Source organism: Phocoena phocoena, chromosome 16 (genome assembly GCF_963924675.1).
Source record: "Phocoena phocoena chromosome 16, mPhoPho1.1, whole genome shotgun sequence".
NCBI classification, from domain to species: Eukaryota; Metazoa; Chordata; class Mammalia; order Artiodactyla; family Phocoenidae; genus Phocoena; species Phocoena phocoena.
The window spans coordinates 60,220,615-60,244,448 of record NC_089234.1 but is presented as its reverse complement, the minus strand read 5'-3'; the positions used below and the strand labels follow the sequence as shown (position 1 = coordinate 60,244,448).

At 37.3% G+C, this 23,834-nt stretch overlaps 1 protein-coding gene across 4 annotated transcripts in view; it reads right to left on the bottom strand.

The window, feature by feature from the left end:
* MICU1 (mitochondrial calcium uptake 1) overlaps window positions 1–23,834 on the bottom strand; it is a 223,862-nt gene that overhangs the window by 88,607 nt on the left and 111,421 nt on the right. For all 4 annotated transcript variants that reach the window (XM_065893771.1, XM_065893768.1, XM_065893769.1 and 1 more), the window contains one exon: window positions 3,095–3,177. In XM_065893771.1, the coding sequence (XP_065749843.1) occupies window positions 3,095–3,177 (83 nt within the window). The remainder of the gene's footprint in view (window positions 1–3,094; window positions 3,178–23,834) is intronic.

Sequence of the window (23,834 nt, the reverse complement as noted above, 5' to 3'; positions counted from 1 at the left end):
ACATTTGTTTTCATGCCCACGGAGACTTGAAAGATAGGTATACAATGGACTTTAAAATAATTTAAGTTGAAGTTTTTTAGACATTAAATTGAAATACAGGATAATCAGTACACTGCTGCTTCTATTTGAAGGCAATACACAATTCATTTTCTTTGCCTGGGTGTGAGAACTGAAGAATTTTCCAATAGCAGTGAACCAGTATTGAGCATCAACGTCAAGACCTGTCATGATTTAAATTTTGTCTGTGCTATAATATTGCAGCTCATACCCTTCCTATGGTGGAAATGTGTATGTTAGCTTCAAAAGTGTGGTGCTGAAGAGTGTATGTGGAAATTTCATTCCCTTTCTTCTGTATCACAACTCATACTTTCATACTAAAAAAACATTTCTGTCACAGCCTCGGGTGAATGTAGCCCAAACAGTTATGAGATTTCTTAAAAAATATATTTTGCTAGGTTAGTTCTGTTTTATGATCTGCTATGAAATGGGTTAAAGAAAAGGATCTGGGGGCTTCCCTGGTGGCACAGTGGTTCAGAATCTGCCTGCCAGTGCTGGGGACATGGGTTCAAGCCCTGGTCCAGGAAGATCCCACCTGCCGTGGAGCAACTAAGCCCATGCGCCACAACTACTGAGCCTGCGCTCTAGAGTCCGTGAGCCACAACTACTGAGCCCACATGCCACAACTACTGAAGCCCGTGCGCCTAGAGCCTGTGCTCTGCAACAAGAGAAGCCACCGCAATGAGAAGCCCGCGCACCGCAAATGAAGAGTAGCCTCTGCTCACCGCAACTACAGAAAGCCCACGTGCAGCAATGAAGACCCAGTTCAGCCAAAAATAAATAAATTTATAAAAAAAGAAAAGAAAGGTCAGAGAAAACTTACACTATTTACAGTCGTGTAACGTTTTTTAGTAATTTATGTTTATGCATGATCAAAGTGATTTTTGAAAAAGATGAATAAAAGAGTAATATTAGGTATTAGCTTGCTTCACACCACATTGACTTTGAAGATACAGAATGATGAAATGTGTGTGTCCTCATACTGGTTCTGTTTAACTTTTTTTGTAACCTTGACAAATTTACCGTCAAGAAAATACCTATTTAGCTGGAAATCAAAGTTTGAATGTTTTAAAGCTTAGTGCACTTTCAACTTAAAGAATTATTATATTGCCCAAAAATGTAGAACGTAGAATGATGAAGCAGAGAAACTTCTAATGAGAGCTATTCACTCCTAAACCACCTTATAATTACTTTTGTTTCTCTAAAGAGTTTTTATATCAAAATTCCTTGTGATCATTATTACAAGTTCCATCCTTTTAACAAGGCCAGTTATCAAGGGATCATATTAGATGAAATGAATACTCCCTTCTCTGTCAAGTGAGCAGAATGGTGGAGTGACTGCTCCAAGTCATTCAGCATTTCAACAGCAATGCCAAAAATGTTGGTGAGAATGTGGAGAAAGGGGAATCCTCAGGCACTAGTGGGAATGTAAACTGGCGTAGCCAGTATGGAAAACAGCATGAAGATTCCTCAAAACATTAAGACTAGAACTACCATATGATCCAGCAATTCCACTTCTGAGTATTTATCCAAAGGAAACCAATCACTATGTTGAAGAGATATCTTCAGCTCCCCCCCAACATATTCATTGCAGCATTATTTACAATAGCCAGGACATGGAAACAACCTAAGTGTCCACTGGCAGATGAATGGATAAAGAAAATATGATACACACACACACACACACACACACACACACACACACAGGAATGTTATTCAGACATAAAAAAGGAAGTAAATCCTGCCATTTGTGATTAACATGGATGAACGTTGAGGGCATTATGCTGGATGAAATAAGTCAGAGAGAGAAAGGCAAATACTATACGATCTCACTTATACGTGGAATCCAAAACAAAGCTGAACTCACAGACACAGAGAACAGATTGTTGGTTGCCAGAAGCAGGGGATGGAGGGTGGGCAAAATGAGTGAAGGTGGTCTAAACTTCCACTTATAAGATAAATAAGCCTTGGAGATATAAGCATGGAGACTATAGTCAACAAAACTAAACTGTATATTTGAAAGCTGCTAAGAGAGGAGATCTTAAAAGTTCTCATCACAAGAAAAAAAACTACGTGTGGTGATGAATATTAACTAAATTTATTGTGGTAATCATTTCAAAGTATATACATAGGTCAAATTATTATGTCATACACCTAAAACAATGTTATAGGTTAACTATATCTCAATAAAAATAAAATAGTTGTGTAAAATAAAATTAAAAATACCAAAATAAGTTCTATTTATAATCATTTGAGGCCACCTGGTAACACCAGTGAAGTGCAGAATTATGAAAAGTGAAGGTATTAGATGGACATAGCTTGCAAATTTGAAAAAATATCTGTAGGTATTTTGAAATATCTGTCTCTGTGCATTTCTTATTTAAAGATACACTATTCCTGATACTTTCTCCCACTTCCTTTTTGCCTCTTTACTCATTGTGAATACAAAAATATTATCTCCCACATATATATTTTTTTCTGTTTTCAAACCACTTCTACCAAACATAATAATTATACCTGGAGAGATACCATGGCCCTCCAAGAACAGAAGTTTGATGGAAATGTAATCTCTTCCTAGGATTCAGAAGAAACTATATACTTTTATGGCTGGAACCTGCTATAGTAAAAGGCATCGTACCATTTTTCCTTCTCTTACAGAAATCCTTTCAGAATATATGTCATTCATCCTTGTATTCTGGAACTGCCTGGCACAAAGGAGCTATTTAATAAATGTTGATTGAATATATGATTGAATAACCGTAACTTAGCCTCTCAGCATTTAGAGTCTAATTCATGTTGGGGAATCAGAGCAATGTTGACCTTAATAATATACTCAAATAATTCCTTACATTCAGAGTAAAAACAAACAAAAAAACCTCACCTATTAAAAGTGGAGATAATTCTGAAAAATGATACATTTGGTACTTCAAAAATTGGATAGCATCAGAATATACTGACCAAGGCCACAGTAACTCCAAGGCACATGAAAATGTGTTCAATATTAATGTATTCAAAGGAAATTTCCAGGAAAACTTGCCTGTTCAAACTCCTCCATGTCTACTTCTCCATCTCCATTCAAGTCAAACATCTTGAAGGCAATTTCAAAATTTCTCTGAGGAGCTGCAAGTTAGGAAGGAAGGAAGGACAGGAGGGAAGGAGGAAGAAAAAAGAAAATTATTTAGAAGGTATTGACCAAAAATAATCATTCCTTTAAGAAAAAAAGATAGTTAAACATTAAAATGTGATATCAAGTCACAGAATGCCACCATATGTATCTTAATCAACCTTTTAGCAATAGTCCTTAAAACCAAAAGAGAATTTTACCATGGCCAGTAAAGACAGCACCTGTCTATCTTTGTGTTTCAACACTCTCCTTTTAAATACTTCAGCTTTGCTTTCTTAGAAACCGTCCTCTTAACTGAATAATATTAACGTTGTTCTGTTACTTAAATATAGTGTTATTTATCTGGGCATGAAAGTCTATTTGGGGTGAGATATACTGCTGCAAAGTAAGAAGCTAAAACTCTAAGTCTTTGTCTTGCCTTTTTAAAACAAGCTAGCTTTCTACTTTGTTTTTTCTAGTCTCTCCACTGTAAGTACAATCAGGAGTTCCGTGGATATCACTCTGCCAAGAGGTTATTATCTACACCGCTCTACTCAATGTCACAATAGCTCTGTGGTAAGGCAGAAAAGCACACTGTCAGCTACCCAGCCCCCTATTTTAACCATGTCAGCTGGGTACACAAATTACTAAGCAAAGTACACTTAAATGTTTAAAAAACAAAATGAAAAGTGCAAAGCTTGAGAAGACAGTATATTTTTTTTCCCTTAAGTGAATGATGAAAGTGTTTCAAGACTTCTTTAATGTTCCTAGGTTAATCAAAATAAAATTAATATATTTGTGCATTAGGATAAAATATAAATAGAACAGCCCTCCTTCCTTACCAATGCTAAACGTTCTAGTAAAGAAAATAGCGACTTCCCTGGCAATCCAGTGGTTAGGACTCAGCACTGTCACTGCAGGGGCCTGGGTTCGATCCCTGGTTGGGGAACTAAGATGCCATAGGCCACATCGCGTGGCCGAAAAAAAAAAAAAGAAAACTAAGTCGTTTACCTCCTTCCTTTGGTGCTTCAAATTTATATAGCTATAGAGAATAAACCAAAATAAAATTTCCTATATATCCTAATACTATTGAATTAAATTTTCAGTTAATATCACTTTTAGTAAAAAAAAATAATAACAATTAAAGATTATATGTAGACAAAAGAGTAAAAAAGGGCTTAGTGTATTATGCATTGTTGTAGAGAGTCCATATTCCCATCATGCTCATGAATTTGTCAGCAGCAACACTTCCTAGGCTTAAATTCCATTTTCAGCTAGCTAGCCAACTAAGTGGGTAAGTTGCTGGTTTTTAGTTGCCTGGGTGAATCATGTGCTTGTCAGTTTCCAATTGCCTGTTTCACTTGATAATGGCTTCCAACAGGTTTGCTCTAGGCCACCAGCATGATTGCTGAGAAGGATGCAGTGGGGGGGATTAGATTTTCATATATTTATTGTCACTTCTTAAATTATTCGTACCTGTCTGGATGCTATCTTTTACTGAAGAGTTACCAAGCATTGGGCTGGATAATTCTAAGCTGTTATCTGATTTTGTATTCTCAATCCTGAAAATTTTATTTCTTCTTAATTTTTTCAACAGAGTAGGAAATTGGGGCTCAAAGTCACTAAATGACTAGCTCAAAATCACACAGCTAATAGGCAGCGGAACTGGTAAGTGAACCTTGGTCAACACTGACTCCAAAGCCCATAATTTTTTCATTATGTTCCACAGCCTCCAATATGAAGACAATGGTACTTAAAATAATAAACCAATACTCTTTATTCTGGTATGTTTGGACTTAGAAACAAAACAACCAAACACGACTCACTGGTTATGTCAGTCTCTGCAATAGCTCAGAGTTTCAAGTGGTCCATCTAAAGGATTTACCTGATATCAAAGAAACATTGCATGTGAGGAGCTCAGCAGTTTAAGCTTGGTTGCACTCACAGGCATAGACAACATCAGATTCTCTGATAGACTTGTCACATAGTTTTTAAAATTCTAAATATGAATTTCTTTAAACAGGAGTGCCTCCCTGTTCTCCCCTATTGTCTCAAACTTGGCCCACTGCACTCACATACATTATTTGTCTAATCCTTACAGATTCTTGAAATTGTAACAACTGTAGACAATACGAGGTCACTGAAAGTTTTAAGTGGAGGAGTGCCACAATCACACAGGTATTCAGAAAGAACTTCTCTGGCTACAGTGTGAAGGATGAGTTGGAAAACAAGAAGCAGCCTCAGAGAAGATCATAAAAGCTCTTGTAAATGTTGCAAATGTGAACTGAGGTGATGGCAGTGGTCATGGACAGAAGGAAATGTATCTGAAATAACTTAAAGCAGAAAGTATATAACTTAATGATTAATTAGCTGTGATGAGTTAAGAGTGAAAAAGGCGGACAGCATAACTGGCTTAGGCTACCAGGTAGCCTGCATATCACTAATCAAGAGATAAAAAGAATGGAAAAGGTTTGAGAAAAAAAATGAATTCAGATAGGACCTGCTGAATTCAAGGAGTCCATAGCATATTCAGATGAAAATGTTCAGGACATAGGTGGAAATATGGGTCTAAAGCTTAGAAGAGAGAGGTTAAAGCTGGGAATCATTAACATAAATATGTTAGCCGCAAAGACCTGAAATGACGTTGTCCATGGAGAACTGAAGGTTGAGCAGAAGGGTAAAGAAAGGGTAGAATGAGTTGGAAACCAATATTTAAGGTGAAAGGAAAGAGAAAGGAAGCAGTGACAGAGGAGGCGGTATCACAACATCAAAGGAAATGTGGTCCAAATGAATAGAAATAGGGAAAGATCTGGCCAGAAGCAGTCAAAGTGCTGCTACTCCTGAATTAAAGCAGCACTCTCATTCCTTATCTCCACTGATTACAGAGGGACACAGAGTTCTTAAAATTTTAGCTTTATCATGATCTGTCATTCCTACTGTCCTGTGAGTTCTGTGATGGCATATGCCCAGTCATTTATATGACTGAATGAGTTATTATGGCAAATCATACTTACATGTTCTCCTACAACTAAGGTTAAATTCACTTTACCAAACAAAGCACATCCTATACTGCTTGAGGTTTCTTTATCTTTTTATCCTGGCTTACTCCCAAACAGAGTATCTGCTTTATGTGGAGCGACTCAGAGTGTTCATTAAAGAATATGTGCTGGGGCTTCCCTGGTGGCGCAGTGGTTGAGAGTCCGCTTGCCGATGCAGGGGACGCGGGTTCGTGCCCCGGTCCAGGAGGATCCCACATGCCGTGGAGCGGCTGGGCCCGTGAGCCATGGCCACTGAGCCTGAGCGTTCGGAGCCTGTGCTCCACGACGGGGGAGGCCACAGCAGTGAGAGGTCCGCGTACCGCAAAAAAAAAAAAAAAAAAAAAAAAAGAATACGTGCTGACACTCTCAGGCTGAGCTCCTGTGCCCTGGTCACTGATATGGCAAGTCAGGGCAGCAGCCGTGCACACTCTCACTTAGGCCTTAGTAGTCTATCAGGCAAGGTCCTTCAAGGAGTAGTTCTCTCAGTCTATTCAATCTTCATCTGCTGATCACGTCCAAGCACTTAAGTAAAAAACCAGCTTGCTTTAAGTGAAACATGCTACAAAGGAATATGCTGCTAGGCAATTTTCTCATACTCTCCTGTCTCCCTTTAAATGTAGGCTTTGGAGTAATTTTTAAATCTAGCTGCTCTGGAAAGCTAAAGGTGTCTTGAGTTTACATTAATTCACAACCTATTTCCATAGAAAGGTATATAGAGAGGAATTCTTTTGAATTCCAGGCTGCTTGTAGAGTGACAGTGAAGCTCTGCTCTGCCCGCTCCTTGTGTTAATGGCTTAATCTACTTTCTGCGCATCAATTTCTAAAACAATTATACATTGGAACTGATCAAAACAATGGAATTCTATACAAAGTTCATCACTATACATCCTTTACTCATAATTCCATGATAGTCTTTGCTATAAGTAAATGGATATACATTAGATCTGTTCTAGTTAAGAATAAAACATTTTTACATTATTCTATCATTGACAATAATGACAACAGCAATAACAACTCTTGACTTGCTCAAAGCACAGTAGATTTTTCTACGTTGTTTTAGTAATAAGAAAAAAAAACGTTTTTCTATGTGTGGTAAGTCAAATAATCAGATAGCAACAACACTACCTGTCTCAAGATTTTCATGACTTTCACTTATTTTTCTTTAATAGAAATGCAAATGACTTGAGGTCTAATTCTGGCTTTTCCACAACATAATGAGTCATTATGCCTTAAATTCTCTTTTGGTAGTACTGACGGAATGAACAACAACAAAAAAATGGACAGGTTATAACATAAACAAGTTTCTTATTTTCTTTTTTTTTTTAATAAATAAATTTATTTATTTTTGGCTGTGTTGGGTCTTCGTTTCTGTGCGAGGGCTTTCTCTAGTTGCGGCAAGCAGGGGCCACTCTTCATCGCGGTGCGCGGGCCTCTCACTATCACGGCCTCTCGTTTCGGAGCACAGGCTCCAGACACGCAGGCTCAGTAGTTGTGGCTCATGGGTCCAGTTACTCCGCGGCATGTGGGATCTTCCCAGACCAGGGTTCAAACCCATGTCCCCTGCATTGGCAGGCAGATTCTCAACCACTGCACCATCAGGGAAGCCCAGTTTCTTATTTTCTGTTGGTTTGATTCTCCTACCACAAAATTCCCAGCTCTACCATTCCTGTTTTAAAATGATGCCTAGGACAAATGAGGTAATTAACATGCAATATCAGAGAACTCTGAGTTAGAAAAAAATTTCATATAATATGACACACTTCTCTTTAATGATGAACCTGCCTACTGAATTTATAAGGATGATCACACAGCCTTTGATTATTTCTGAGAGGGAGGTCACCACTGCTGTGGTGCAACCACTGTTGGCCATATTAATTGAACTTTTTTCCTCATGCAGAGCCCAGATCTAATTCTTTGTAGCTCTTACAAATTGTCCTAATTTAATTTTCTAGAGAAATAAAAAAATATAACTGCTTCCTCATATATGCTGGCCCTCTGAATACATAAAAGCATAGTGTCATGTCTCTACTAAAGGTTTCTCAGAACTTGTTTCCAGAACTTCAACATCCTAATAGCCCACTCTGGGGTACTTGAGAGGGCCAATGCCTCCCATAAATGCAGTATTCTAAATATAGTTAATTCTGGAATGACTTATCCTTTCTAATAACAATAGGACTTCTTTGCAGACTAATATATTAACATTTTTCCTATATAAGGGCTTAGTGTCTTGTTTTCTCACATTAGGCTTGGGAAAAGGAGAAGAAAAACCTGCAAGATTAGGTTTCAAAAAAAGTGCCCCTCTCTCAATTCTTCTGAATTCTTCAAGGTATGATGCCTAGGTGCAGCCTGGAAGAATCTTTCTGCCCTTTTTACACAGAGTGGAGAAAAAAAGTTCCTATGGTATGATGCATTGTAGTTGTACTATAGCATTTCCTTGGGATGATTTAGCTTCCAAAGAAGGGTCCTACATTAAATGAAAATGTCCTAAGAATTTTATTAAAACATACTTAAGCAACAGCAGATCAATTTTCTTTTCAATGACCTAATTGCCTTCTAAGTCTGATTTGACTTCTGTTAATAAAGTATTTTACAGGTACTCTTTGATAATCTATTAGTCTCTTCAGCATTTTCTAATATTAGGTTTCATGATAAGAGCCAGTCTAACATACCTAGTAAAAGGACTGCAGATATTTGAAAAACAGAAGACTTACAGAATGATAAAAGATAAGGACAAAGTCAAGGAATATTTCCTTTTATAAAGCTATGTATCTTATTTAATTTTTATACACAGTTAACTTTGTAAAAAGGTGTATTTATGTGAAGCAAGGCATAGCATGAACAATATCAGTGGCTCAAAAATTTAACAATTACACTTTCTGCATCAACTCAGAAGTCCCATAGTCAGGCTTGCCCTCATCATTGTCTTGTAGAATTATCTACTGACCAAAATATCCACTATTAATCATGCCATCTGAAGTCAATGGTGATGATGAGAATAACTATGGCATTTTGCTCTGAAATCAGGCAAATGATTATTCTTGAAATGCAAGATCTGAAATGGCAAATAAAAAAGTATCCACATCTACTATAATTCGTTATAGAAGACACTGTGTTATGATATACAGTTAAACCAAGGTTTTCGCTGTTGGTTGTGCTAGAATTACAATTTAAAACACTGTAGGGACTTCCCTGGTGGTCCAGTGGCTAAGACTCCATGCTCCCAATGCAGGGGGCCGGGGTTCGATCCCTGCTTGGGGAACTAGATCCCACATGCTGCAACCAAGAGTTCGCATGCCACAACTAAAGATTCTGTATGCTGCAACTAAAAGATCCCACATGCCACAATGAAGATCCCGTGTACTGCAACTAAGACCTGGCACAGCCAAATAAATAAATAAATATTTTTTAAAAAGCACTGTAATAACTTTTTGACTATACTAACAAATTTTAATTAATAACCATTTAGTGAATGAATATGCTCAAACATGGGTAAGTTATTTAGACGCTTTCCTGAATATGTTTTCTGTGGCTGTGCAGCTGTACGCTCCCATTAAATTGAAATACAGGGGGCCCAAACTATATAAAATAGTAAACATTCTACCACTTAAAATAACTAGTTTTTCCCATGATGTGCAGTTTGAAATGATAAAATGATATGACATTTTTATTGCTAACTTTTGGAATATAATATCCAGAAATTTTCCTTAGTGGGTAAAAAAGAAAGACAATAAAGTGATCTGAAATAGCTGAAGTTCATGGTGTGTAAATGTAACAATCTAGCTTTTCTTCTTGGGCTTGCTCTTTTAATGCAGGAAAAAAAAAACCCTCCCCTAGTGAAATGACAAACGCCATGGATAAAGAAAAAGAGACCCCAACTATACAGGAAGAAAAAAAAAGTTATCATAAAGAAGAAAATATTGGGTTGTATCATAATTCTCAACAACATGAACACCACAGAGCAAGTTCTATAGAATCTTGAGGGAAAACAAATTTTATTTATTCATTCATTTATTTATTTATAAAATTTATTTATTTGGCTGCACCAGATCTTAGTTGCAGCACATGGGATCTTTATTTGTGGCACCAGGGAAGTCCCAGGAAAACAATTTTCATTTAAGAATTACATACAAGTCAACTCATCATTTACCTATATTAGCAACAGAAGACAGTCTCTGACAGGCAAGGACTTTGGAACTATATAATCCACAGATTCTTCCTCACAAAATTCCACAAAAAACAGTAACAAAAGTCTTAAGCAAGGATTGATAAACTATGATCTGCTGGCTAGCCATTTGATTATGTATTGTCCATGGCTGCTTTTGAGGTACAAGGGCAGAAATGAGTAGCTGTGACAGAGACCTTATGGCCAGCAAGCCTAAAATAATTAATCTTGTCCTTTAAGAAAAAGTTTGCCAACCCCTGGTTGAGGAAATTCTTCAGCCAGCAATGACAAAAAAATCAATCAAAATAAAGAAATAAAGACGGGGAAGGTGAGATCAATTCAGAAATGAGCAGTAAATTAAGTGAGCAATAAAATCAGTAGAACAGAGTTAAGCTTAAATAATGGTTATTGATAAAATAATCATGGCATGTCGACTTATTAAATATTTATTATGTATCAGGCACTTTATATGAATTATTTAATCCTCCCAACCGCTCTGTGACATTGTACTATTATACCCATCCCCTGTTAAAAAAGAGGAAACTGGGACTCCCCTGGAGGTCCAGTGGGTAAGACTCCACGCTCCCAGTGCAGGGGACTTGGGTTTGAACCCTGGTCAGGGAACTAGATCCTGCATGCATGCTGCAACTAAGAAGTCTGCATGCCGCAACTAAAGATCCCACCTGCCGCAACTAAGCCTAAATAAATAAATATTTTTTTTAAAAAATAGAGACTATTCTTAAAAAAAAAAAGAGGAAACTAAGGTATTGGGTGTCCAGAGTCAAAGAGCCAGGATTCAAATACAGACAGTCTACTAGAGTATGCACCACTCTTAGCCATTATATGAGAATGGCTATAGAATAATGAAGTATAAGATTATTAAAAATGTAAAAACTGTGTGGAGAGAAGAAAGTGAAAGGAAGATAAACTTCTTGACTTCCAATAGAAGACATCAAAAGAAATAGATGATTCTGTCCTACATAAAAAAGCTACATACTGGGACTTCCCTGGTGGTCCAGTGGGTAAGACTCCATGCTCCCAATGCAGGGGGCCTGGAACTATCAGAGAACTGGTGGGGGAACTAGATCCCACATGCCACAACTAAAAGATCCTGCATGCCACAACGAAGATTTTGCATGCGGCAAACAAGACCCAGTGCAGCTAAAAAAAAAAAAAAAAAGGCCACGTCTCCCCGCAACCCCCACAGATACATATACATATACACATTTAAATTAACTCAGATTACCACGAATAGGAGAGCATTAAAATTACTTGGGAGAAAAGCCCAATGAATAAAGCAAAAGCTTAACAGAAAAACAAAATGGAAAGAAAGCACAGAAAACAAGACGTAAGGTGATAGATGTAAGAACAAATAAATCACAACAAAGTTAAATGAACTAAACTCCTCTATTAGAACACATGCTCTCAGACTGGGTCTGTTATTTATAAGAAATATCCTGAAAACAAAATAATATAGAAAGATAAAAAATAAGAGGAAGTACAAGAAAACGAAACAGTAAGAAAGCAGAGGTGGTAATATTAATGAGACAGAAATGAACTAAGAGCAGAAGGATTAAGAACAAACACCATTTTTATATTACTCATAACTACCATCCATAATGAAAATCTATTATATATTTTTATGTACAGGACAACATCACAGCAAAATATATAACAAAATATTAGTTAGATGTAAAGAATAAATTACAAAAATTACTGTAATATCTAAGCCTTTGACATATTTTGTAGAAAACTTAATGAGGTTATGGACACTTTATATAATACAAACCACAAGTTCAATTTAACAGATATATATTGAACACTGCTTTCTGGTAAACAGAGATTGCATATATTTTTTAAATCTTCAAGGGAAATTTAGAAAGACATTAGATATTAGTCGACACACACACACACACACACACACACACACACACACCACACACAACAAACACAAGTAAAAGAAGAAATTGCAAATGCAGAATTTTTACAACTATAATGCAATAAAACTAGGTCACAGGAATAAAGCCACTTTGATCATCAGGCTAGATGCTGAAAAAGCATTTGACAAAATTTTAAGTCTTCCTAATCTTTTTTTTCCTGAGAAATAGAGGTAGGAGGAACTTATTCAATATGGAAAATAATATTTATCTGACACCAAGATTCACAATATACTTAACTGAAAAATGCCAAGGACATTTAATATAATAAACAAAGTGGGGATGCTCATTATTATGGATATTATTTTGAAAGTTCTAGCCAAAGCAAATATATAATGAGATAAAATAAAGCACACGTTAGAAAAAACAATTATCATTATTTGAAGATTATATAAATATAAATGTCTTCCTAAAAACTCCAAGAAAATGAACGAAAAAACTTTCAGAACTACTAATAACAGTAACGTGAAGTTATAAGATAAATATATAATAGATATATTTATATCTGGGATAGGTGGAGTATATAAATATGACTGGAAAGTCCTGTTTCTAAGCCTCTTGGGGGTTGTGGGGGGAGAACTCATGAAACCAATGATTGGTTGGAACAATTCTGGAAGTTGAAGAATGTTGACTTCTTTTGATTTTACCTGCTTTTAGTTATTGACTAAATGGTGTGTGTATAGGGAGGGGCAAATAATGGGAAGAGAAGAGAATGACTTTTAGGGGGATAATACTCATTTACATATAGAACTTAACATGTATTTTTTTCCTTGTGGTTTTACTGAGATATAATTGGCATTCAGCACTGTACAAGTTGAAAGCATTACAGCATAATGATCTGACTTACATACATCATGAAATGATTACCACAAAAGTTTAGTGAATATCCATCATCTCATATAGATAGAAAATAAAGAAAAAGAAAAAAAAATTTTTCTGGGCTTCCCTGGTGGCGCAGTGGTTGAGAGTCCGCCTGTTGATGCAGGAGACACGGGTTGGTGCCCCGGTCCGGGAAGATCCCACATGCCGTGGAGTGGCTGAGCCCGTGAGCCATGGCCGCTGAACCTGCGCGTCCGGAGCCTGTGCTCCGCAACGGGAGAGGCCACAACAGTGAGAGGCCCGCGTACCGCAAAATAAATAAATAAATTTTTTCCCTTGTGATGAGAACTCTTAGGATTTACTCTTTTAGCTATTTTCATAAAAAACATATAGCCGTGTTAATTATATTAATCATGTTGAATACCACATCCCTAGTACTTATCTTATAACTGGAAGTTTGTACCTTTTGACTACCTTCATCCAATTCCCCCTCCTGCCACACCCAGCCTCTTGTAACCACAAATCTGACCTATTTCATGTGGTCTTTCTGAGTTCATTTGTTTGTTTGGCATTTTTGTTTGTTTGTTTTTGAAGTATAATTGACTTACAACACTGTTAGCTTCTGTTACACAACAAAGTAATTCAGTATTTCTGTACATTACAAAATGATCATCATAATAAGTCTAGTTACCATCCATCACCATACAAAGATATTACAATATTATTGACTATATTCCCCATGGTGTACATTTTATTCCCATGACTCATTTATTTTATAACTGGAAGTGTGTACCTTTTAATCTCCCTCACCTACTTCACTCAACCCACAACCCCTCCCCTCTGGCAACCACCTGATGTACTCTGTATCTATGACTCTGTTTCTGTTTTGCTATGTTTATTTTGTTTTTTAGATTCCACTGTAAGTGAACACATATTGTATTTGTGTTTTTCTGTCTGACTTATTTCACTTAGCATAATACTTCTAGGTCCATCCACACTGTCACAAATGGCAAGATTTCATTCCTTTTTATGGTTAATATTCCACTGTATATATATATATATATATATATATACACCACATCCTCTCTATCCATTCATCTACCAGTGGGCACTTAGGTTGATTCCATATCTTGGCTATTGTGAATAATGCGGCAATGAACATAGGGTTGCATATATCTTTTCAAATTAATGTTTTTGTTTTCTTTGGAAAAATACCTAGAAGTGGAATTTCTGGATCATATAGCAGTTCTATTTTTAATTTTTTTGGGAATCTCCATACTGTTTCCCATAGTGGCTGCACTCATTTACATTCCCACCAACAGTGAGTGTACAAGGGTTCCCTTTTCTCCACATCCTCACCAATACTTATTTCTTGTCTTTTTGATAATAGCCATTCTGACAGGAGTGAGGTGGTATCTCACTGTGGTTTTGATTTGCATTTCCCTGATGATTAGTGATGTCGAGGATTTCTTTCATGTACCTGTTGGCCATCTGTATGTCTTTTTTAGAAGAATGTCTATTCAGGTGCTCTGCCCATTTTAAAATTCTATTGTTTTCATTATGCTGAGTTGTATGAGTTCTCTGTATATTTTGGATATTAACCCTTATCAGATATATCATTTGCAAGTAACTTCTCCCACTTAGTAGGTGACCTTTGCATTTTGTTGATAGTTTCCTTTGCTGTACAAAAGCCTTTTAGTTTGATGTAGTCCCATTTGTTCATTTTTGCTTTTGTTTCCCTTGCCTGAGGCGATATATCCAAAAAATATTACTAAGACTGATGTCAGAAAGCATACTGCCTATGTTCTCTTCTAGGAGTTTTATGGTTTCAGGTCTTACATCTGAATCTTTAACTCATGTTGAGTTTATTTTTATATATGGTGTGAGGAAGTAATCCAGTTTGATTTTTTTGCATGTAGCTGTGAAGTCTTCTCAATACCATTTATTGAAGAGACTGTCTTTTCCCCATTGTATAATCTTGCCTCCTTTGTCACAGAATAAATGACTATACAAGTGTGGGTTCATTTCTGGGCTCTGTATTCTGTTCCATTGATCTGTGTGTCTGTTTTTGTTTCAGTAAGTTTCAGACAAGTTCAGTAAATAATTTATAAAGGTATGCGATATCAAGTCCTGTCTCCATTTTTTCCAGTTCTATTGAGATACAATTGTAATGTTTACCACAATAAGGTTAGCTAACACATCTTTCACCTCACATTTTGTTGTTATGGTGAGAATGTTAAAGCTCTACTCTCATAGCAACATTTATGTACACAGTACTGTATTGATAACTACAGTCACCATGCTGAACATTAGATTCTGACACTTATTCATCTTCTAACTGAAAGTTTGTAGCACTTAGCCAGTATCTCCCTGTATCCCCTGCTCCTCAGCCCCTGACAATCACCATACTACCCTCTGTGACTGAGTTTGATGTTTTTAGATTCCACATATAAGTGAGATTATACAGCATCTGACTTTGACTTATTTCACTTAGCATAATGCCCTCAAGGTCCATTCATGTTGTTGCAAACGTCAGAATTTCCTTTTTTATGGCTGAATAGTATTCTATTTTATATATTATTTTTATTTATCATATATTTTTATATGATATATACTTCCTTTAAATACATGTCATATATGTTTATATGAATATATATGCCATATTTTCATTACCCATGTGCCTCTTTTTTATGCTAGTACCATACTGCTTTGATTACTATAGCTTTATGTTATAGTTTTTAATCAGGAAGCACAATGCCTCCAGCTTAGTTCTCTCTCAAGATTGCTTTTGCTATTCTGTGTCTTTTGTAGTTCCACACAAGTATTAATTTTAATGTTTCTATTTCTGTGAAAAGTAAAATGGAAATTTTGATAGGAATTGCATTAACTCTGTACATGGTTTTGCAGGGGTGGGGTGGATATTTTAAGAATATTAATGCTTCTTTTCTTTTTTTCTTTTAAAGCATCTTTATTGGAGTATAATTGCTTTACAACAGTGTGTTAGTTTCTGCTTTATAACAAAGTGAATCAGTTATACATATACATATGTCCCCATATCTCTTCCCTCTTACATCTCCCTCCCACCCTCCCTATCCCACCCCAATATTAATGTGTCTGATCCATGAACATGGAATATCTTTCCATCTATCTGTGCCTTCTTCAATTTCTTTCCTCAGTGTCCTACAGTTTTTAGTGTATGACTCTTTCATTTCCTTGGTTAAGTTTATTCCTAAGTGTTTTATTGTTTTTGATGCTATTGTAAATGGGATTGTTTTATTTCTTTTTCAGCCATTTAACTGTTGGTGTACAGCAATGCAACTGATTTTTGTACATTGGTTTTGTGTCCTAAAAGTTTACAGAATTTGTTGATTAGTATGAACAGTTTTATTGGTGGAGTCTTAAGGATTTTCTATATATAAGATCATGTTGTTAGCAAACAGAAACAATTTTACTTCTTCCTTTCCAATTTAGATGACTCTTATTTCTTTTTCTTGCCTATCTGCTCTGGTTAGGACTTTAGTAATATGTTGCATAGGAGTGGTGAGAGTGAGCAACCTTGTCTTATTTCTGATCTTAGAGGGAAAGCTTTCAACCTTTTACCCTTAAGATATTAGCTGTGGGTTTGTCATATATGGCTTTTATTATGTTGAGGTATATTCCTTCAATTTGTTGAGCTTTTATCATGCAAGGATGTTGAATTTTGTCAAATACTTCTGCCTTTATTGAGATGATCATGATTTTTTTTGTCTTTCATTTTATTAACTGGTGTAACACATTGATTTGCGTTATGTTGAACCATTTTCACATTCCAGGGATAAGTCCCACTTGATCATGGTGTATGACTTTTAATATGCTGTTGAATTTGAGTTGCTAATATTTTTGTTGAGGATTTTTGCAAATATATTCAGCAGGGATATTGGTCTGTGGTTTTCTTGTATTATCCTTGTTAGCATTGGTTTTAGGGTAACACTGGCTTCATATAATTAGTTTGGGAGTGTTCCCTTCTCTTCAATTTTTTGAAGATTATGAGAAAAATTGGTATTAATTTTTCTTTAAATATTTGGTAGAATTCACCCATGAAGACATCTGGTCCTGGGCTTTTCTTTGTTGGGAAGTTTTGGATTACTGATCCTATCTCCTTATTTGTTATTGGCCTGTTCAAATTTTCTACCTCTTTGTGATTCAAACTTGATAGGCTGTATGTTTCTAGGAATTCATCCATTTCTTCTAGGTTGTCCAATTTGTTGGTGTATAATTGTTCACTGTAGTCTCTTGAAATCCTTTGTATTTCTTTGGTTCATTTGTGATGCCTCCTCTTTCATTTATAATTTTATTTGAGTCATCTCTCTCTTTTTTTTTTCTGGTCTAGTAAAGTATTGTCTATTTTGTTATCTTTTCAAAAAATCAACACTTGGTTTCATTGAAATTTTCTATTCTCTATTTCAATTATATCTTCTCTGATCTTTGTTATTTCCTTTCTTCTGTTAGATTGGGCTTAGTTTGTTCTTGTTCTTCTAAATTCCTTGAGGTGTAAAGTTAGGCGATTCATTTGAGACCTTTCTTTTTTCTTAATGTGTGCATTTGTCACTATAAGCTTCTCTTTTGGCACTGCTTTTGTAGCAGCCCATAAGTTTCGGTACATTTTTTCCATTTTTGTTTGTTTCAAGATATTTTTCATTTCCCTTTTGATTTCATCTTTGACTCACTGGTTGTTCAGGAGTGTGTTGTTTAATTTCCATATATTTGTAAATTCCCCACAGTTCCTCTTGCTATTGATTTCTGGTTTCTTACCAATGTGGCCAGAAAAGTTACTTGATATGATTTCAATCTTTTAAAATTTGCTGACACTTGTTTTGTGACCTAACATATCATCTATTCTGGAGAATGTCCATGAGCACTTGAGAAGAATGCATATTGTACTTTTGGATGGAATGTTTTGTAAATGTCTGTTAGGTCCATTTGATCTCAAGTATAGTTCAATGTTTCCCTATTGATTTTCTGTGTGGATGATTTATCCACTGTTGAAAGTGAGATATGGGAGTTCCCTACTATTAGTGTATTGTTGTCAATTCCTCCCTTCAGATCTGTTTGTACTTGCTTAATATACTTAGGTACTGATGTTGAGTTTGTGCATATCTGAATGAATCAACCCCTTTATCATTATATAATGACCTTCTTTATCTCTTGCTATAGTTTTTGACTTAAAGTCTATTTTGTCTGATCTAAGTATAGCTATCCCTGCTCTCTTTTGGTTTTCATTTGTGTGGAATATCTTTTTGCATCCCTGCACTTTGAGCCTATGTATTCCCTTTAGCTGAAATGAGTACCTTGTAGGCAGCACAGAGTTGGGTCTTTTTTTTTTTTTTTAAATCCATTCAGCAACTCTGCACCTTCTGATTAGACAATTTAATCCACTTATTGATAAGGATTTAGTATTGCTAGATAGTTAAATTTTTTTCTTTGTGGTTCCTTTGTTCTTTCTTCCCTTCTTGTTGTCTTCTTTTGTGAATTTATGACTTTCTGTAGTGGTATACTTTCATTCCCTTCTCTTTGTGTGTATTTACTATAGGTTTTTATTTTGTGGTTACCATGAGGCTTACTCAAAACATCTTGTAGCTATAACAGTCTATTTGAAGCTGATAACTTAATTTTGATTGCATACAAAAATTCTACCCTCCTCCCCTCAACATTTTATGTTCTTGATTTCACAACACACACATTTTATATTGTGTATTAACAAATTATTGTAGCTATAGCTAATTTTAACACTTTTGTCCTTTAACCTCCATATTAGAATTAAGTGGTTAACATGCCACCATACTGCAATATTAGAGTATTCTGAATCTGGCTATCTACTTAACTTCATCAGGGTTTTGTATAGTTTCATGTTACTAGCTAGTTTCCTTCTATTTCAGCTTGAAGAACTCATTTCAGCATTTCTTTTAAGGCAGATCTAGTGGTAATGAAGAGCCTCAGCTTTTATTAGGCAAAGTATTTATCTTGCCTTCATTTTTTTTTTTTTTTTTGGCGGTATGCGGGCCTCTCACTGTTGTGGCCTCTCCCGTTGCGGAGCACAGGCTCCAGATGCACAGACTCAGCAGCCATGGCTCACGGGCCCAGCCGCTCCATGGCATGCAGGATCTTCCCGGACTGGGGCATGAACCTGTGTCCCCTGCACCGGCAGGCGGACTCTCAACCACCGCGCCATTAGGGAAGCCCCTTGCCTTCATTTCTGAAGGACAAATTTGTTGGGTAAAGTATTCTTGGTTGGCAGATTTCCTCTTTTAGCACTTTGAATATATCATTCTGTTCTCTCCTGGCCTGCAAGGTTTCTGTTGAGAATTCAGCTGATAGGCTTACTGGGGTTCACTTGTATGAGACATTTTTTTTCTCTCTTGCTGCTTTAAAAATTCTGTCTTTGTCTTTGATTTTGGTCAGTTTCATTATAATCTGTCTTTGAGAAGATTGTTTTGGATTGAAATTTTGGGGTGGCCTATTAGCTTTGTGAACTTGGATGTCCTACTTTCTCCCAAGGTTTGGGAAGGTCTCAGCCATTATTTCTTTAAATAAGCTTTTTGTACCTTTCTCTCTTCCCCTTCTAGGACTCCAATGATGTGTAGGTTTTTTAAATTAATTAATCAATTAAATTTATTTTGGCTGTATTGGGTCTTCATTGCTGCATGCAGGCTTTCTCTAGTTGCACCAAGCGGGGGCTAACTCTTTGTTGCAGTGCGCGGGCTTCTCATTGCAGTGGCTTCTCTTGTTGTGGAGCACGGGCTCTAGGCATGCAGGCTTCAGTAGTTGTGGCACACAGGCTCAGTAGTTGTGGTGTACGGGCTTAGTTGCTCCACGGCATGTGGGATCTTCCCGGAACAGGGCTTGAACCCGTGTCCCCTGCACTGGCAGGTGGATTCTTAACCACTGCGCCACCAGGGAAGTCCTAGGTTGTTTCTTTTAATGGTGTCTCATAAGTCTAGTAGGTTTTCTTCCTTCTTTTTCATTTTTTTTTCTTTTTGTTCCTCTCTTGGATGTTTTCAAATGATCTGTGTTTGACTCACTGATACTTTTTTTCTGCTTGGTTCAGTCTGCTGTTGAAACTCTCTACTGAATTCTTCATTTCAACTATTATATTCTTCACCTCCAATATCTGTTTGCTTCTTTTTTGTTTTCTATCTTTTGTTGAACTTCTCTTTTTTTTTTCCTGATTTTGTTAAATTATTTATCTGTGTTTTCTTATGGCTCTCTAAGCATGTTTAGAACAATTATTTTGAATTCTTTGCCAGGCAATTCCTGTATCTCCATTTCTTTGTGGTCAGTTACTGGAAGTTTACTGTGTTCCTTTGGTGGAGTCATGTTTCTTTCCCTGATTCTTCATGATCCCCATTGCCTGGTGTAGGTATCTGCACATTTGAAGAAGCAGTCATTTTTTCCAGACTTTATGAGCTGACTTTGGTAAAGGAAAACCTTCACCTGAGGATGGGGGCACACTGGAGTGTGCTGTGATCTTGGGCCTAGTGGTGCAGGGTGCCAAGTGCAGGGGTGTGTGGCATCTCTGGGTCCAGGGGGGACATGGTGACTCATTGGCTCAGACTGATGGAGTCCATAGCATCAACAACTGTGTAGTTCTTGGCGAGCACTGCAGGGGGTCCACAGAGGCTGCAAGGGCTGTTGGGGCCCTTGGGTGACACTTCTAGGTCCAGCAGGTAGGGACCAGGGTAGACAGTGGTGGTAGTTGGAGCCAGTGGTGTACACACACTTGGCTGTAGGGGCCAGCTACAGGTGCCTGTGTAGTGACAGAGGTCAGTTGCAAACACACGTGCGGTGGTGGAGGTCAAAGCAAGCAGTAAGGGCCAGGGCCAACTGCAGACACACTTCTGGCTGTGGTGGCTCTGGCAGTCAGCACGCACTACCGTGGCTTTAGGATCTTTCCTTGGTGCATACATGGCAATGGAGATTGGCGGCATGCAAGGGCATAGCTGCAGGGGTTAGCCCTGAGCATGTGCATAGTGGTAGGGGTCTAGGCTGGAGTCTTGCATTTGTGTAGCCTCAGAAGCCTGGACTTGCTCCTGGTGTGGGTCCCAGGTTCCAGTGGAGCAGGGGCTGGGGAGAGACTCTGGAGCTGGTGCCAGCAAGTGCAAATACCTGTGGGATAAAAACCAGTGTAATCTGCAGAAGTCTGTGGCAGCTGTGCTGGACATTGGTTTGCTTAGTGGGGAAAGGTGCTGGAGCCTTCTACAGAGCATGTCTCTGGCAATCCTGACGCTCCCACTGCATGGCTTACATTGGTATTCTTGCTATTCTTCCTTATTCCTAGCCATCTCTATATGTCTCAGTTTTGCTGGTCTCTGGGTGAAACTGAAGTGAGTCCTTTGTGTGGTTGGGAAGATGCACGTAAATGGACCTGTTTTTCCTTCCTTTTTGTGTGGATATTCTCAAATTATTCATTCTGCTGTGTTCATGAAGTTTCTTAAGTCGACTCCAGAGCTCTCCCAGAGCTGTTTTTGTTTGTAGACAGCTAACTGTTGATCTTTGTGGGAGAATGGAGGCTGAGGTCTCTGATTCCATCATCTTTGTGGTATCACCAAGTGGAAACCTCACTCCGGTGAATCCACTTCTGGGTCTCCATTTATGTTTAAAGAAGTTTCTGAGATTTCAACATCAGGTCATATCCCTATTTTCAAAAATTTTATTACACTACTATCACGTCCACTGCATGGACCTCACCATTTAGGGAATCTTATGGCTTTGCAAGCGTCTTCTTGAAAATATTTCTAGAACTATTACAGGAATTTATAGGTCATTTACAATTTAGTGTGAATTCATTTAATATGAGGATTCAAAATTTTTTGATCTAAATTTGTTGTATTGTGAGAAAGGAAACTGTCTTTTTGAAAGGAAGGGTGAAAAGAGACAAATAGATATTCCTTTGGTAGCTTAGCAAAAAGCTGTCTTTGTAGATCTGAATTAGCTCAACGAAAGAAAGGCTAATGCCACCTGTACAGCAGGAAGCTCCCTCTTTCTAACAAGACCACTTTGTCAACCAGGATGCTCCTGTTGTTACACAGCTCCTGGATGTTCCTAGATGTTCCCTGCCCTCATCCCAATAATTACAGAGAGAGTCAGGGGGGCACTGTCTTTTTCTTAGAGCCCTCTCCCTGATGTGCTTCAGCTGTGTCTAAGCACTTTCTTTTGCTAAATAGCACGTGGATGGGGACTGGGTAATTCTGCTGCTTTTCTGCCTGTGAGTTTCCCCACTAGAACTTATTTTAGATTACGTTTAGACTACATAGTACCAGTAGTATGTGTGTTGGTGTTCCCTTTGCACAATGAAAGGGAAAATAATTTTTTGGGGATGAAGAAATTCCTAGAAGGCAGAGAACTTAGTCTACCTTGACATTTCACCAAAGACCAGTATTTTCCTCTCAATTTGTCTTGGTAGAGATCTAAGGGCTTCCATCTGTGGAGAGAACCCAGGGAAGAAAGAAGCTCCACGTGTCCAACTAACGTTCCACTGCTGGCAAGCCTGTGCAACCAAGCACAAAACAGAATTATGAGCTGGGTTAGTCCTATAAAAGACCAGGGAAGGATTTCCTGATGAATTCAGCATAAAGAAAAAGACAGGTGAGTCTGACATCGGACCCAGTCCAACTCTGGCGGGTTTCCAGACCCAGTCCAGAAAAAGAAATATGCAAAGTCTGGACACTCATAAAGCAAAGCTGCGGAGTCAGGATCCAAGAGGGCTTCACCATCTCCAAAGGTAGCAAGCCCAAGGGGCTCAACAGCTGAGACAATCATTACTGTGATCTGTGGAAATTTGCTACACATTCTTTCTTCTCCTCAGTCTCTAAGCAAGAATGTTGTTTTCCTGAGATCAAAAATTAGAACAGGAACTTCAGGGACCTGGATTCTCAGCCTCAGGAATGCAGCTGCTCAGGCACTGTCCTGGAAAGAGACTGTATATGATACAGCATAACATCTGGAGACAGATGCTTCTTTATGATACACAGTACCACTCTTAGTCTCCTGTCCTCCCCTCTCTTTTTTTTTTTGAATCTCTCTTCCTCATAAATACCTATAAGTATTAGAGCAAAAGTACCCCATTTTTGCCCCTAATGCTAGATATGAACTTGGTCAAGTCATGACTGTCTTTTTATCTCTGCTTCCTGTCCTAACATGAAATAGTTTTATGAAAATGGATAGATTAGTGTTGCTATAGTAACATAGACAGGAATCACTGTATTATTTTATATACTGAAATGAGTCCATTTTTAAAGAGTGTTAGTATTGGTGCACAGGTCAATCGGATGAGCCCAAAGAGAAAGCACTACTTACAGTCTGCCCAAACTACCAGAATAATTTGCTCTGATTTCAGATAAAATCTTCACTACCTCTGTTGTTTTCCTAAGAATTCAAAATAAATTTCTTAAAGTCTTAGGAATAAATAGATGACAATGTATGGTTTATGCTAATGTGCAGTAGGTGAACCCAAATAGATTTCTTTTTAAAACTGTAGGCAACTTGTTTTGTTTTGAGGGTTCTATTAGAACCCTCTATTTTGGCTAGAAATAAAGGAAAATAGATTTTCTTTTATTCAAACAGCCATATTTCTATATATAGAATATGACATAATTTTTATTCTTATTTAGGTACATCCTATATCATACACACAGAAGATCTATATCAACATCTATAGATGTATATCCTAAAATGCACGTAAC